General features: G+C 39.8%; 1 protein-coding gene across 1 annotated transcript in view; it reads right to left on the minus strand.

The window, feature by feature from the left end:
* Positions 1-1,123: 1,123 nt before the first annotated feature.
* The window catches only part of kcnq1.2 (potassium voltage-gated channel, KQT-like subfamily, member 1.2), a 103,238-nt gene continuing 87,720 nt past the window's right edge, over positions 1,124-16,641 (minus strand). Inside the window, exon 19 of the mRNA XM_057329282.1 lies at positions 1,124-1,705. Within this exon, the coding sequence (XP_057185265.1) occupies positions 1,553-1,705 (153 nt within the window). The 3' untranslated portion in view covers positions 1,124-1,552. The remainder of the gene's footprint in view (positions 1,706-16,641) is intronic.

Consider the following 16,641-nt stretch of genomic DNA (forward strand, 5'->3'; position numbering starts at 1 on the left):
CCATCTTAAACCAGCATCAAAACATACCAAACCAGCATATGCTGTTTTTTTCAACAGGGCTGCTTAATGAGAACATGTAAAATACAACCTTGTCCTGACATGTGACGTGTTAACAGACGTGCAGACCTCCTGATGCTTTTGGGACATCCCCCGTATATTTTGGCCTTGAAGGCAGAAATTCAATCTCTTTCTCCATTCAGAAAGGCTTTTGTCAACATTTTTGTTAAAAAAAGTTCACAAAAAAAATCAAGTAACTAAAATGTGTGACTTGGGAGGAGAATGTCTCGGTCTTGTTGGATCAGCTTTGAGGTTTCAGATGTTGATGTTAAACGCATGATGCGACAGCTACACTTGCACACGCCAAAACGCAACGCGATACCTAATGAAATACAACTTTTATTTACAGTTTTCTGGAGTCGTTACAACAGTCCATGAGATTCTTAATCCAAACCGTTCAGCACTACATGGAAATAAATAAAAGACGTAACTACAATATTCACGCTTTCTGTTTTTTATAAAACTGTACAGAATCTTCGTTCCCTCACTGTTTCTCATTTCCCCTTGTACACAACCCACATTTCAAAACAACAGAAGAAGAAAATATAAGAGAAAAACGTCATATCCTAATAAATACATGATTAATGCTCATTCTTATGAATTCAATATCTTTTATATTTCGCTGCTGTGGTGTCCTTCTGAAACCTTGTGTCTCAAGAGCGTTGCGGTCACTGGATCACACCTCGTGCCTTCCATCACCTCCAGCCAGAAAATCAAGAATCTGATGAAATGTTCAATAATCTGGCGCTTTGGAGAAAAATAAGATATCGTAGCACATTTCTGACAGATCTGCAGTTGGGAATCTTGGCACTTGAACTTCATTCTCAGTCCACTATTAAACGTCATCAGAATCTATCAGGAGTGTTTTGATCAACTCTACCACACACACGCACACACACACGCACGCGCACGCGCACACACACACACACACACACACGCACACCCTCATCACACACACACACACACACACACACACACACACACACACACACACACACACACACACACACACACTAGCTCACTATCCCCACACACACACGCACCCACCCACACACACACACACACACACACACACACACACACGCACACACACACACACACATCCACGGTGGGTTTAAATCCAACAGCACACATTCTCGTAATAGCGCTCGGCATTGTGGGTATGTGAGTTTTGTTTTGTCTGCACATAACCAAAACGAGCCTCACCATAAAAGAGATCCATCGATGAATTATGAATTGAGCCAGCTAGTCGTGGATAAAGTGAAAGCTGGAAAGAGTCCTGACATGATCTGATTAGAATAGGGTACAGAAATCCTGAGAGACAACAGTCTTTATTGATGTCAAACCCTGTAGATTCCAAACCCATCACCAGATCTTGACCTCAGACATGACGTGTAATAGCTAGGACATGACGTTCTTCTCTTTGGACCATGTTTCCCACAACACCTAGTGTGACTGGCTCCCGGTCATCACATGCGAGTGTCTATGGTGATTCTCATTGGCTCTCGTCCATACTGACGCCCAGTCGCTTCATGACGGTCACCCGGGAGCTGTACTGGTTGGGTTTCTGTGGAAGTTCTGCGTTGGGCTGGTAATGTTCCACCAGGATTTTCAAAATGTTCTCCAGTTTGACGTCCACCTGAAGCACCTACGCGCAGAAACACAGACAGAGACGCATAAAACACTGAGCAGATATCAATTCAACTTTCAGTTCACATAAACACGAAACAAAAACCTTGAGCGCTTTCACATCGAGCGACATGAATATATTTGTATAAAGAGAAGGAGCGTTGACTGAAATATCAATCTGGACTATAAACATGTCTATGATCATCTACAGCATTATCTGCATTCCACAGTGACGCTCTGCTCAGATTAGAAATTCCTCCGGTCTCTGTAGCCGGAGCGTGCTGACCCGTGGAGACCCCCGGAAAAAAGCATCTGAAAGTTTACTGCTTCATAAAACTGATGTAAGTTTGCTGCTCGACTCCATTATCGCCTGGTTATCTTGCAGAAGTGAATTTTTGCAAAGCAGCAATGCACCATTCTGAGCGCAGCTCAACGGCCAAAACAAGTCTGATTGCTACACAATGCATGTAAAGGTCAGTGTTGGGCAAGTTACTCTGAAAAAGTAATAAATTACTAGTTACTAACTACATATTCAATAGTGTCATTAGATTACTGTACAAATGACTCTCTCCAAAAAGTATTTAATTACTTATTACGCATTACTTTCTATATCTTCTATATCTACATCAACCTTGATTGGTTAAGTGATTAAGTCATTCAAATAAAGTTAGACTTATCACTTTGATGTCGTTTCCACTATTGAATATATTACACAGTATTTAGTTCAATTACATCTGAAGTAACTGGAATTAAATTACAGGAAAAATAAGAGTAATCCCTTACTTTACCTTTTCCCTTACTTAGTAACTAGTTACACCCAACACTGCAGTTCACTCATAAATACAAACGATCCCTTTAACTCAATAACCTTACACAGTATACTCTATAGTGATGTTTGTCTCTGTAAAAACGGCCAGTAAGATTTACATACATTTTTTGTGTTATGTGTGCAGGTTTTTGCACAGTTTTTTTTAAGTGCATTTTACTTAAAAAACGGTGTGCAAAACCTTGACACAAAAACTAAAGTAAAATTTACTTTTAAAAAAACAGTGTGAAAAAATGGACTTAATTTTACTTTGTGCAAAACGTGTTTTTAAAAGCAACAGCAGATGTACTTGTTATTATTAACAGAGAATAAAAAGAGAATTTAAACAGACAACAGAAAGTTTTTTCAATCTGATCAGATCATATATTTCCAGCTTTAACCAACATGTTAAGTTTCATCTGCCAGTTTACTGCTCTACATCAGTTTCATTCTCGCAAAAAACATTTGCATATATTTGTATGAACACCTCATCGGACCTACAGCTTCAGATGAAATGCATAACAGCAGACGGATAAGAGAGCGAAATGATATATCAGGTTCGTTCAGTTCTTATCTGGATGAAAGGAAGAATTTGATCTTTCTGAGGTCTGTGAGGTAAAAACACTCCAATCATTTATTTTGCTGATAAGATTTCTGGGATCAAACCCTTTGAGAATGAGCAGACATGAATGAAACTCAACCGCAATGTCAACGTCCTCATCTAAACAACCTTAAAAGAAAAAGCACAACCATGTTAGACTTCACAAAATGTGTCCAGAGAAATAAATTGATTTCGTAATTCTGCGTCTCTTGACTACTTTCGTCTTGTTTTGTGCAAACGTGTTTTTTCTGAAGGTGTCTGAAGATGATGTTTTGGGGCAGGAGGAGGTGGTTTGGTGCTGTTATCAGTCGGGGGGTCTCTCGTGCAGCTGTCTCGTCTCTGAGACCCAACACAGAGCACAGACGTGCAGAGGAACGCTCTATCTGCTCTATCTGCTGTGGGCTCATTTACAAACACACTGCTTTGTACAGTCTGACCATCAAACGTCAGCGTTATCTCAGACTATTTTTTACTTTTAGGTTGGATTTAAAGGATGAATGTGGGCTGGTGAAGTGAATGAATGGCGTGGCCGTCAGAAGTGTGGACGGGGGTCTCTGCATGTGTTGGGGACAGCTGCCCAGCCACAACCCCAACAACGACAGCAGACATTTCATTTTCACGCCTGAGTTCCATAGTTTATGACTTATATCCTCGAAAACAACAATTGTGTAAACCCTTGGAGAGTCTGGATGTGTGAATGAAGGTAGATTGTAGATTTGAGTAAATGTGATGAGAAATGCGTTCATATTGAATCATTTATGGGTTCGTTGTGTCAGTGGACGAAAAGCACTTGACACACATGATAGGTCTGTGGCACGTGCTGGCGGGCGGGTTCTGGGGGTCCGCGCGGGGTCTAATCTCTCTCTCAAAGCTGCTTTTGTTTCTCTGTTTCACTCACGAGGAGGTACAATCTTCCACTGAACAAACGCCTTTCATTCACACGCATGCTGCACGTTCACATTCCTTCAGACGGGAAGATATGTGACTAGTTATGTTTTACTGAACTCGTCTGTCTTACCACCTTTAAAGAGAAACTGAAACAAACACAGACAATCAATCAACACCTTCAAACCCGTGTGACAACATAAAGACCCAGAAGAACAAAAAAACTGCGTGTCAAACTGAGCTCAGATTCGTCTGATCTCAAATCCAGATGATTTCACCTCTACAATCTACATTCATTTACGCCTCCTTCATGTCTCATTTGATTCTATTTTTATTTATTTTGAAAGACTAATGCTTCTCCCGGTCTGAAACATTCTGGTTTTGCTCTCTTGAAATATGTGATCATTTTGGATAACGTTTGGTTTTAATAACAGAACAGATCTTCGTTTTTTTTTACGGGTCCAGTAAACATTCTGCCAGTTGGTCCCTTAAACATTTGTAGAGACGGACAGCTGAGGGTCTTTAATGGTCTCTGGTGGTGCCGGTGGCCCTCAGGGCAGCGTGGTCACAAGACTCCTTTCATAAACTCGGTATGTGCTGAAGGTGCGTGTGTGTCTTTGGCCGCTGAACACTTTTATTTTTACATTTTCCTCAGGAAACCTCTGCAGATTTTCTTTATAAATTTGGATATAAAAAAAACCGGGTCATGTTTCACTCCCAAATCAAAAGAAAATATTTTCCTTTAACAAATCGAAACAAGTTTTGGTTATTCTTTTTTTTGCGACATTTTATTTGTACACTTTAAAAAACAATTCTGTAAAACAACGCATGAAGTACTGGCAGAAAATGACCAGTACATTTTCCTTCATTTTACAGACATTTCCGTCAATGCTAAAATGCAATTTAATGCAGTGCAAAATGTAAAATACAGGTAAAAGAACTGTAAAAATGAGTGCGGAAAATTCCTTCACATTAATACATATTGTGCCCTATTTTTACAGATTTTTGTTTAGTAGGTGTAGGGTTTTTTATGTATTGTAGCTTTATCCCCAATTTACATTACATTTAGTAACATTTACTGTAATCGTGTTTTATTTAAATCAGCAAAAACGAAACGTTCTGCAACAAATACTCCCAAAATCTGTAAATGTAAATATTACAAAGCAACACACATTTTTGCATTACAGAAACAATTGTATCAAAAATATTAACGGAGAGATAAATGAAAATGGGCATCATCTAACATTGCAAAAATCTCCTACAATTCTTCAAAATTTACTTATAATTATAATATCATATCATATTATTTTTCATCTGTAAGCCAGACATATTTGTGAGGCTTGTTTACTAAGGGCCAAAAATGTTGCCGTCTTCATCACACACAAGTGGCAAAAGTGTGATATAAACGCGTGTGCGTGTGTGTGTGTGTGTGTGTGGACAGATGCCGGGCGGTGGAAAGTTAAGAGGGTCGTGAGCGCTGTAGACTGAACACTTGATTCTTTATGAAGTGACAGCTGTTAAACCACACCCACAGACTTGACTCCGCCCACCAGCTGAAGTCAACGACATTGTTCCTTTCATTCAGATCTTCAAAGACTCCACAACCATCAAACGGCTCTAAAATACAACAACACCTTCATATACTCTACCGGCCAAAAGTTTTCAAACACTTACTCACTTATTCATATAACTGTGGAATACCACAAAGGCAACTATGAGGATTATGTTTCAACTAAAACATATAAACAATAAACATGTCTTTTGGCATTTTATCATGCCACTTCTTGGGGTCCCACTCGAAGATCTTTTTTTAACAATATTAAAGGAGTTCCCATCAATTCTGAGCTCTTATTGACTAGACGTCATCCATTTCATAAACATTTTTTTTTGTTTTATGAAACTAATTTCATACATTTAAGCATACACCTTGCGATGAAGACTTTTTAAGACAATAAGAAACATTTTATTCAAGTGTTTGAAAACGTTTGACCGGTAGTGCAAGTCTACTGCAAAAGTCTTATAGCCTTAAAAACATCTGTACTGTATTTGACTTTACTACGACTTTACAAAGATAAAAACACATGTTTTTAGAGGAACTTCACTGAATTGAACAGAATTCCATGTCATTTTAAAAGCACAGTTATTGTTATTGAGTGTTATTGTGAACTAACCTGATAGACATTTTCAAGGCCATGCAAACACTCAAGAACAAAGTGGCACACGCATGAGAACCTGAGCGGAATGTTAAAAGCAGGCGGTGTTTGATGATGAGATGAGGAAACAGGCCAACGTGACCTGCTGTGAGGGATCAGTCATAACACAAGAACTTGATGTCAACTTCCCTTAAACGTCTAGAATTTCCCACGGCGAAACACGAAACGTTGGAGATTGTTTCCTGTAAATGGCGCATTCACACGTGTGCCGTGAGCGATCAGCTGAAAACAAATCCTCTGTGCCCATTGGCTGCTGTCAGTACACACTACAGGAAATGATGTCACTCATTACAGCATCACTGTCACAGATGAGTTGATGTCATGGGAAAAGATGCCGTACCAAAGACGATCCGTGTGTCTACGGTTTCATGAGAACAGAACGTGTATGAAATGAGAAACGGAGAATGAGCTTCATGTTTCAGCTGCGCTTGTTTTTCTCTCCTTTCATATTTCTCATTTCAGGTGTGCTATGAACCTTCACACGAGACGCATTCAAAGAGGATGTTTTAAAAAGACACTCTCATCTTCCGTCATTAGCCAGCGGTGAGGATGCTCGGTCTCTCTTCTCAGGGGTGGTGCGGCCTGCTGATATTTTTAGGTCGTGGGTAAACACTGCCGGCTCTCTTTTAGCACTGAATGAAGGCAGTCAGGAGGAAATCACGCCGAGTGTTGACTCGAGCCGACAGAAATAGAGTCACGGAGGAAATAAACACAGGTACTGCTTTCAGAATCACACGCTTCTATTTTGGACTATTCTGGAGTGGCTCCGGTGAGACGGACGGACGTGTGGATGTGAGGACCTGTGATGGAATCGCATTAGTACTTATAAGTGCTTAAAAACGCAAATGTCAAACTTACTTAATAAAAAAATCTTCAACTATTATGTTAAGGTTTAAATTGCTCAAATCAGCCCAGATGTGGACGTCACTCAATCTGTACCAATGTCAGATGAAAATGATTTTTTACTTTTTCAAACTCACTTCATAATCCTTGAAATGGCCCACGATTTCCTCGTTTTGTGCTGTTTTTGTGAGTTTAAGGACATCAAGTGGTCAAATTCAAGTCATTGGGTTTGAGCCACTTCTATTAAAATGATGTCATCTCAACACAAGTCAACACATGTGCATGTGATAAAACACAGAATGAAAGTGAAGAGGTTATAATGGACTGAAGGACGTTTTTTGGTGATTTACTGTTTTCATAAAAACATTCTGGGAAAGTATCACTTTGATATCTTTAATACTGATGCTATTTCAGAGATTGAACTGAATGTTTAGGAAGCCAACTTTATTTTTATACAAACGACGCCCCGATATATCGGCTAATAATCAGTATTGGTCAATAAAAGCAATTTCCCTATCAGCTATGGGCCGTAGTTTAAAAACTGCCGATGATCAGGGCCGGTATATCCTGTCAATCAAAAGAGGACAGAAGAATGCAATGAATGTGTGCTCTTGATATAGAAAATGTTGAGAAACATCACCAGTTTGATGTTGAATAATAATAGTCGTTGTATGAATTAATAACATTCAGGAAGTTAAGAAATATTCATTTAATCTCAAATCGGCACTCTGAATTGGTATTGGTGGAGAAATTTAGTATTGCCAACAAAGTCAATAATTTAATAAAAACTTGAGTTATACCCCAACATCTATCGTATAATCTGTCATTTATTTACACCAATAAACACACATGAGCCACGATCAGCATTTTAGGACTACTTTGATACTCCTAATCTGATGGAGTCTTTAGACTGGATTTCCCATTCATCGATACGATGCGAACCGAACCAGAACTCATCGTCTGCTCTGAACGTTACCCATCTGAATGTCAACTGTGGAAACTCGGCAGTCTAAACAAACAGAGTTATTCCGGTCTGAGAATAGAAATCACAGAAGGGAGTCGAGCGAACGCGTCAGACGACGTCACATCAACACAAACAAACACACGCACATGGCGTCCGTCGGCCTAAAACTCCATCCTCCAGTCACTTCACATCACCAACGACCTGCAAAGTCATCAGCGACGCTTGTGAAATGTCAAGTACACGGAAAAATAAAGAGGACGCGCACATCTGGTGAGCACCGGCGGGCGGAAAAAAGATCCTCATTCCTCACACTTTCACATTCTATTTCCCAGATGTTTGGAAGCGGTTTCGTGTAAAACCCCCAAAAAGTGTTTACGGCTAGTCCCGTGTCAGTCATTATAATGCAAATGTGATGCGTCATTTATAATCCTGTTGTTGTTGTTTTGAGGAGAGGTCCGGCCGCCATGAAATAAATGCGGCAGCGCTTTGTTTTCTCAGGCCGACGGGACGGATGGAGGCTGGTAGGAGCTCCTCTTCTCATCTATGATGTTTGGAGGCACCTTCAGAGACCGGCGGGCACACCGGGGAGGGATCGTATCCCACAGCTGTGCAAACCTTCACTAGAAAAACACCAGCGCCGAGGCCTTCCAAAAGAAACAGCCGGGTGCAGACGCGTGCCTCCCTCGCTCCCGGCCTGGGGAGGATTTCCTTCTGCTCATATATTGATCAAATGGCCAAACATTCAACGGGGGAGCACTGGAGAGCAGAGAGAGACACATGGAAGACCGCTGATGTGAAAGAAGCAGGTTTGTTTGTATGACGATAAGCGTTTCAAACAAAACGGCACCAACTCCCAGCGGTCTCAAACGTAGACAGGAGGCAGAAATGTTATGAGTTCAGAATCTTATCTCGCCGGCGGATGCGAGCGCACGCTCGACCGCCGCAAAGCTTCAGACCTTCAACATGAAAACTCGCAGACGTGAATGAGGCTCGTATCAAAACAACCAGACTTTATTTCTCTCTTTCTTCTCGTTGTTTCATCGCATGGAAAAGCACCCACATTAGCAGGTTTTGCACTAGAAAACCCTTCTTGTTTCCTTAGAAAAGTGAATGATGTCTTATTTCTATGATTTCCTCTTTCATGCAACACGTGTGCCTGGCAGACAAGAGATGAACAAACAAAACCGGGATTGCTATCATGACCTGATCACCACGAGAAGATGAAGTTCTGCATGGAGAATAACGTGACGTGAGGAACCCATCAGGGGCACTCGCTAACACGATCGAAGCCATTTTCACAGTTTCATAAGACGTACAGTCGCTAGTGACCAAATCAAAAGTTTAATGGATGTCTGTTTATTCTTCATTGAAGTGTCACTCTGAAATACCAGCACACGATGAACACAAACACGAGCTGAAGAGGAATCATTTCAGTCGTACGAGTATAAATCTATAATCCACAGCGTGAGCAGTAATAAGACACGAGCGCATCATGAGGATGTTTGGAAATCTCTCATCTTAACCTGACAAAGAGGTTTTCATCAGTCATGACAGGTCTGTGATGCTTGTAAAATCTTCTGATGTCATTGTACAGTAATGAAAACCTGCCGGTTTATTGATGAGCCGCAAGTCAACGCCCAACGCCCGAGTTAACCGTAAAGAAGAAGAGTACAGAACACGTTTTCATGAGGCATCAGATCTGTCAGTAATTACACACACTTCTGTTTGATCATGTACACACGCACGCACGCACACACACACACACACACACACACACACACACACACACGCACGCACGCCGCTACGCACGCACACCACACACACACACGTCTGGGTTTATTATCCCCGTGGGACAGTCCATAGGCGTAATGTTTTTATACTGTACAAACTGTATATTCTATCCCCTATCCCTAACCCTATCCCTAAACCTAAAGATCATAGAACACTTTTTGCATTTTTAGATTTGTAAAAAATATTGTTCTGTAAAATTTATAAGCTTTTGTGCCCATAGAGGGACTCCCGTGGGGACAGTCCATAGGCGTAATGTTTTTATACTGTACAAACTGTATATTCTATCCCCTATCCCTAACCCTATCCCTAAACCTAAAGATCATAGAACACTTTTTGCATTTTTAGATTTGTAAAAAATATTGTTCTGTACAATTTATAAGCTTTTGTGCCCATGAGGACCTCAATTTTGGTCCCCACGGTGACACGAGTCCCCATGTGTTGGTGTGTATTCAGGTTTAGGTCCCCACCGGGATATACAAACATGAACACACACACACGCACACACATGCACACACAACACAAGAGCTTCCAGTGCAGGTCGTGAACGGTCAAACTAGTTTGAATGACAATGAAACCAGTGTGACGAGTCTCAGCAGTCAAAGAAGAGAGTGAAAGAGAAAGACAATCTTGTGCTGAGATTTTTCTGTAATCCTTTAACCTTATATCACATACTGTATATACAACACTAGACTACCATTCAGAAGTTTAGGGTCTTATTAGGGTTGCGCAATATACAGAAATTACCCAAACATCGCAAATGTGCATATCGCAATATTTTGCAATAACTGAATTATTAAAAAAATTCATAAAGTTAGGCGTAGACCATTTTGGATGAGCAAAACAACGCTGATCTAAAGCTGGTCCAAAAGAACACTGCACAATGGTTGACCAAAATGCAACTAACAGAACATTTGAACTGAATCAAAATGTTAAAAATATCTTAAAGTTTCAATTATATATGAGATTGAAATAAATAACTCTGAAACTGGAAGTGGTTTTGGACCAGCTTTGGACCAGCTTTGTATACATACAATGACAACATACAATAATATCGCACAGCACTAGGTCTAACTCAATTTTATAAAGCAGTTTCTTGAGATCTCACCCTGAGAGAGCATTCAATTAGGATCTATTCTGAACTCTGATTGACTCATTTTTCTACATTATTCTGTTTCAGGTAAAAAAAAAAGAATCCTGTATCAGAAAGAATCCTGATAAAACTCTTGTGAGAAGTGTGTGTACTGCCATGTGTGTGTATGTAGGAAGGGTAAACCCTACGGTATGGGGACAAAATGTCCCCACAAAGATGGCAAAATCCAAAATCCTTGTCCCCGTGAGGAAACAAGCTCATAAATCATAGAGAATGAACTTTTGTGAAAATGTAAAAGAGCAGACAGTTGTGTGTGATTGTTAGGGTTAGGGGGAGGGAATATGAGATACAGTTTGTACAGTATAAAAACATAAAACATGGAAACACAACGTGTGTGTGTGTGTGTGTGTGTGTCTACAGTATGGAGACTGATCTGTCCCCATAAAACAGCTGCACCTGGAACATTGTGCCATGTAAGAATACCACAGCGAGTAGCGAGTCTGAGGCCATAAAACAAGGAAATGATTCAGCTGTACACACACACAGATACGCGCGCACACACACGCACGCACATAATAATCAGTCTATAATAACAATATATAGTCTATAAATGATATTTGTTATTTAGTTATTAGTCATTTTTTTCTCAGTGCAGATTATTCTGAGCTAAACAAACACACACTATGCACGGGCAGAACTGGCGGGAAAACGGCTCTGCCAAGACATATTGCGGTAATCCTACACGCCGCTACTTAGCCATTGACAGCTCCCTGCGCCCCAGTGCCTGATGGGATAGATAGAGCGCATGCGGCGAGCCACAGAGAAATGCGACCCCGACCGCCTCTGAGGCCTCAGATACGAGAAGACCCCCGGCGCTGCGGTGCGGAGCGAGATAGCATTGTGCTACAGAGAGGAATCTGGTTTCATTAGCATGGCTGTAGTTAACGTTTATCTGATGAACGCCACCGCCGCCGATCCACCTGCGCACTGCTGCACTCACTCAACACATGACACATAACACACGTGTGCGCAACATTAACACACACACACACACACACACACACACACACACACACACACACACACACACACACACACACACACACACACACACACACACACACACACACACACACACACACACACACACACACACACACACACACACACACACAATCAACCGTAAAAAAATGAGTTCTGTTGAGTGTCTTTTTCTCACGGACCCTCATAACCACCATCAGACGTTCCAACAATCTCCTCATTGTCCGTTTGTCACAAATTGAGGAAAGCATGTCAGTGAAAGAGAAACAAGAGCGCGAACACAACACATTTATAAACATCATTAGAGGACGGGCGATGTAACAAAGGAGTTAAAATACGGTTACGGGAAATCAGGGCTAAGATAAATGATCAACAATGAATAACCCAGATTGAAGGAAACTATTTGATGCATGCGGTCGACGGGCTGAGCTGTGGGAAAAGTGATGGTGACGTGACAGCCGGACATTAATAATGGCCACCGTAAGCGCCAGACGATCTTCTGTACATCATCTTGACACTATCTAGCTTCTTCTCACTTCCTCCATAGATAACTGGTTTTGGCAGTTCTGACCGTGCATACATGCGACACACCACATAACGTTGAATGCCAATGTATGTTACTCAGAACAGAACAGAACAGAACAGAACAGAACAACAATACGCGCGCGACTCAAGACGTTACGATGAAGAGCGTCAGCACAGCACAGTGGACCTCGCCAACACTGAACACGGTCTCGTCTCACAGGTAGAACTAAAAGCAGATGCTTCAGTCATTTTCTGTCACTTTACAACACGACTGCACTAAACACCAAACTCAAAACTCAAATAAACCAGATTATTTTAGCTATGCAATCCACGTTCATTTTAAAGCTCCAAACTTTTTCAAGTATTTCAACAATTGTCTTATGTATCGTAAACAAGTCTAGAGACAACGGCATCCGAGACAAAGTTGAGCAAGATGAAAAAAACAACTTCCCAACAAACCGTCAAAATAAAAGACTGGTTAACTTGAACACTCAGATGAAAAAATGCTGTAGTGTACTATAGTCTTTGCTATATAAAATTGCTGTGCCCTTGTAGTAAAGTGATAAACTGTAGTAAACACTATAGTATACTATAGTGAAGTTCAAAACACTATAGTATCTAGGAATTTTACTGCAGTTTACTATAGTACATACTAGGGAAGTCACCATATTATGGATATCGTGTTATCGCAATAGCAAAATTGTCTCAATATGATGGTGGTCACATGACTGTATGAAACGATAGGTCTTTCTGGCCAAACGTAGAGAATGTTAGAACAAATAATACATGTTACCTTTGTCAAGGTGCATCTGGTGCAATTATTGTATTTGATAAAAGGTATTTTTCGGTCATTTGACCCGTCTCATATAACTCATACCTCTAAACAACAGTTATGATTAGAGGATAAGAAAAGAGGATGCTTATGGCACGTTTCCAAGTCATTCTTTGTCATTTTAAATATTACAATAAATATTGTAACGTGGACTTTATACTGAGGTATCATCGTACAGTGAGATTTTGATATTGTTACATCCCTAGTAAATACTATAGTATACTACAGTAATTGAAAAAAATTAAAACTTAGAAAAATTAAAACAAATTTAGGTAAACTAAAAATGATACGGCCCTGATTTATCCATCTGTATGTAACATTAATGTCATTTGTCAGTTACTGTAGTGCATTTAGTATTTTGCTACAGTATAGTACAACTGACTAAAGTATACTGTAGTGTTACCTTAGCAAGTAAATTGATCAATATATTTGAATATTTACTAGTAAACTTTAGTAAATTGTGCTATACTATAGTAAAGCAATAAGCCCCGTGAAGCAGTGGGTTACAGTGCATTTTATAACAGCTAAGGGCGTTGTGGCACGACGCGAAGCGGAGTTATTCCATATTCTTAGCAAGGTTTCATAAAATAAAGTAAATAAAATGATATTTAGGCTATGTGGTGCGGTCAGCCGTTATATACTGAGGTATTTTATAACGGCTTAGAACTCCGCTCAGCCAATCAGAATCAAGGACCAGAACTGACCGTTTTATAAACTGTAGTAAATAATGTGCTATACTGGACTGTTATAGTAACTGTACTGTAGTATAGTACAATTACTACTATACTATAGTAAACTGATCAACTGTAGTAAACACTGCAAGCAATATTTAATATTTACTATAGTAAGGTTGAAAAACAGAAGCATCTAGGAATTTTACTACAGTTTACTATAGTAAATACTAATGTAACTACCGTATTGTTGAATTATTGCAAAACGTAGAACTAAAGCACACTAAGTCTCATCCAGGAAGAATTCTGATCTCTCTGGATCACACAGGAAACCTTTTACAATTCTAAAAGTGTTGAAAAGACAAAATCGCAGAGAAACCCGATGCACTCTTCAGGCTAGTTCTTCAGTTACTGACAGATTCACACTCATAAATATCTCCGCTCGTCTCAGTCTCGGTGATTCTCATAAGTGCATGTGTGTTGTCCACACACACACACACACACACACACACACACACACACACACACACACACACACACACACACACACACACACACACACACACACACACGCATGACTCCGTCTCACAGATGATCTCAGGCTGATATTCCAGCAAACAAAGAATCAGGTGTTGGTCAACCGTCATGAAGGTCAAATTCAATCATTTGGCCCCGTGGAAGTGAAACAGCCATCAGGTCATTATGGTCTACAATTACCTTTTACTGTGCGCTCGTATAAGTGTGTAGTTTACGGGCTGCATTAGCGTTTCCACCGGTGTGCAATAATGTGCTGTTTCTGCATCTCACCGTGAAGCCCACAGCGACCTCGGACAAATGAGTCTATTGTGCGTGTTGTGTGCAGCATTCTAGTTTTTGTGTACCTGCATCATTATCTCCATTAGGAACGAGCCGAGTATGACAAAACCACAAAGGGGATATTTAGAAACTCAACAATGTTCTTTTATTGGCTTAAACCCGGGAATTATAGCGCACACGGCACATTAGAGCTCTGGATGGCACAGGCGTCACGCCGTCCAATGGAAAAACTTGCGGATGACCGAGGGCACTTCAGATTCAGGAAAATCTGTTATCATTTAGTTCAGAGCATCAATCTCGTTTTTACACCAAGTCTGAAGCTCTGCTGGAGTTCCAGCCATGAACCTAAATGAGATTCCTGTAGAGAGAAAGTGCTGACTGGAGTTTGTAATGGATTAGCTATTGACACATATAACGACACAGCATGAGAGATTTAAAACATGACCTGATCCTACAGGATTCCCAAACGGCCTGAAGATTACAATTCCTTTGACATGTGGAGCTCACACCACACCCATTCAATAGCATGAACATGTCAATTAAAATCCATCGGTGTTATGTCACAGATATCCCTTTGACACAGGTAATAATAAGGATTTATCTACATAGACATTACATTTAAATAAAAATATACCCGCTTTAAATTCCTTACACGAGATGAATAACCAAATACGGAATAAAAAAGTTCAAATATATAATCTATAAAAGAATGACACATTATAAAAATAAAACGTTGTTTTCAGTTATTATACATTAGTATATCTATGTATCTTTAATCATTTTAGGAGACATGTCTAAAACAAAGTTGAGCAATAGGAAAACGTACTTTTGTCTTCACTCTTAAAAAGAAAAGGTGCTTAAAGGTTTTTCACAACGATGCCACAAAGAACCATTCAGTCAAAGGTTCTTTAAAGAACCATCTCTTTCTTATAATCTAAAGAATCTTTTTTGCCACAAAGAACCTTTTGAAGCACCTTTTTTTTTTAAGAGTGTAGTAAAGTAAAGGTCTTTGCACATAAAGTCTGAAATGTTCGTATGCGTTTTTTGGTATTTGGCGCTGGTTTGTACGGTGTCTCTGAAATGTCAAAACGCCTCACAAAACGCTCGCTACGGATGCGAAAAACGCAGAAAATCGAACCCAGTCCAAATTGTTTTATGAAGGACGAAAATATTGGAGGCGGTGTGTAAATGTGATTGACACAACGTGAGGTCGTATTTATTTTTTAACGTGCGGAAATTTCGGACTCAATGTGCAATGGCCTTAAATCATAATAAATTGTACTAAACTGCAATATATTGTATTCTTCAGTATGTACTACATATGATCAATGCACTATAGTTAATACTGTAGTAAACGTTTGTATTTACTATAGTAAACTGTTGTAAATCGCACTATACTGTAGTAAAGTATAAATAATACACTATAGCACAGTCTGTAGTACTAACTATAGTCTACTCATCAACTGTAGTGAATACTGTAGGAAACTTTTGTATTTACTATTGTAAGGTTGAAAACACAATAGAATCGAGAAATTTTACTATGGCTTACTGTTTTGTATACTTTCATGTGGGGACACTAAACGAAACACAGCTGAGAACTAACATATTTACAGACGAACAACCAGAAAATAGAACGATGCCAAAGTGCAAAGCAATATAAATGTCTGCACATTATTAAAATATAAATCACTGCCATGTTTAAGTTCCAGTGAAAAAGAACAGTACTGATATAAAACGTATATAGTGTCATGTCATGTGAGGTCTCAGTCATAGCGTGCAACCCTGCTGTGAATGTTATTATAAAAACCTCACATGTTAGCGTGACTCAAGCACTTCTTTACATAAACTAACATTAAAACTAAACTTTCAAACGTGCAT

Source organism: Triplophysa rosa, linkage group LG3 (genome assembly GCF_024868665.1).
Source record: "Triplophysa rosa linkage group LG3, Trosa_1v2, whole genome shotgun sequence".
Taxonomy (NCBI): Eukaryota; Metazoa; Chordata; class Actinopteri; order Cypriniformes; family Nemacheilidae; genus Triplophysa; species Triplophysa rosa.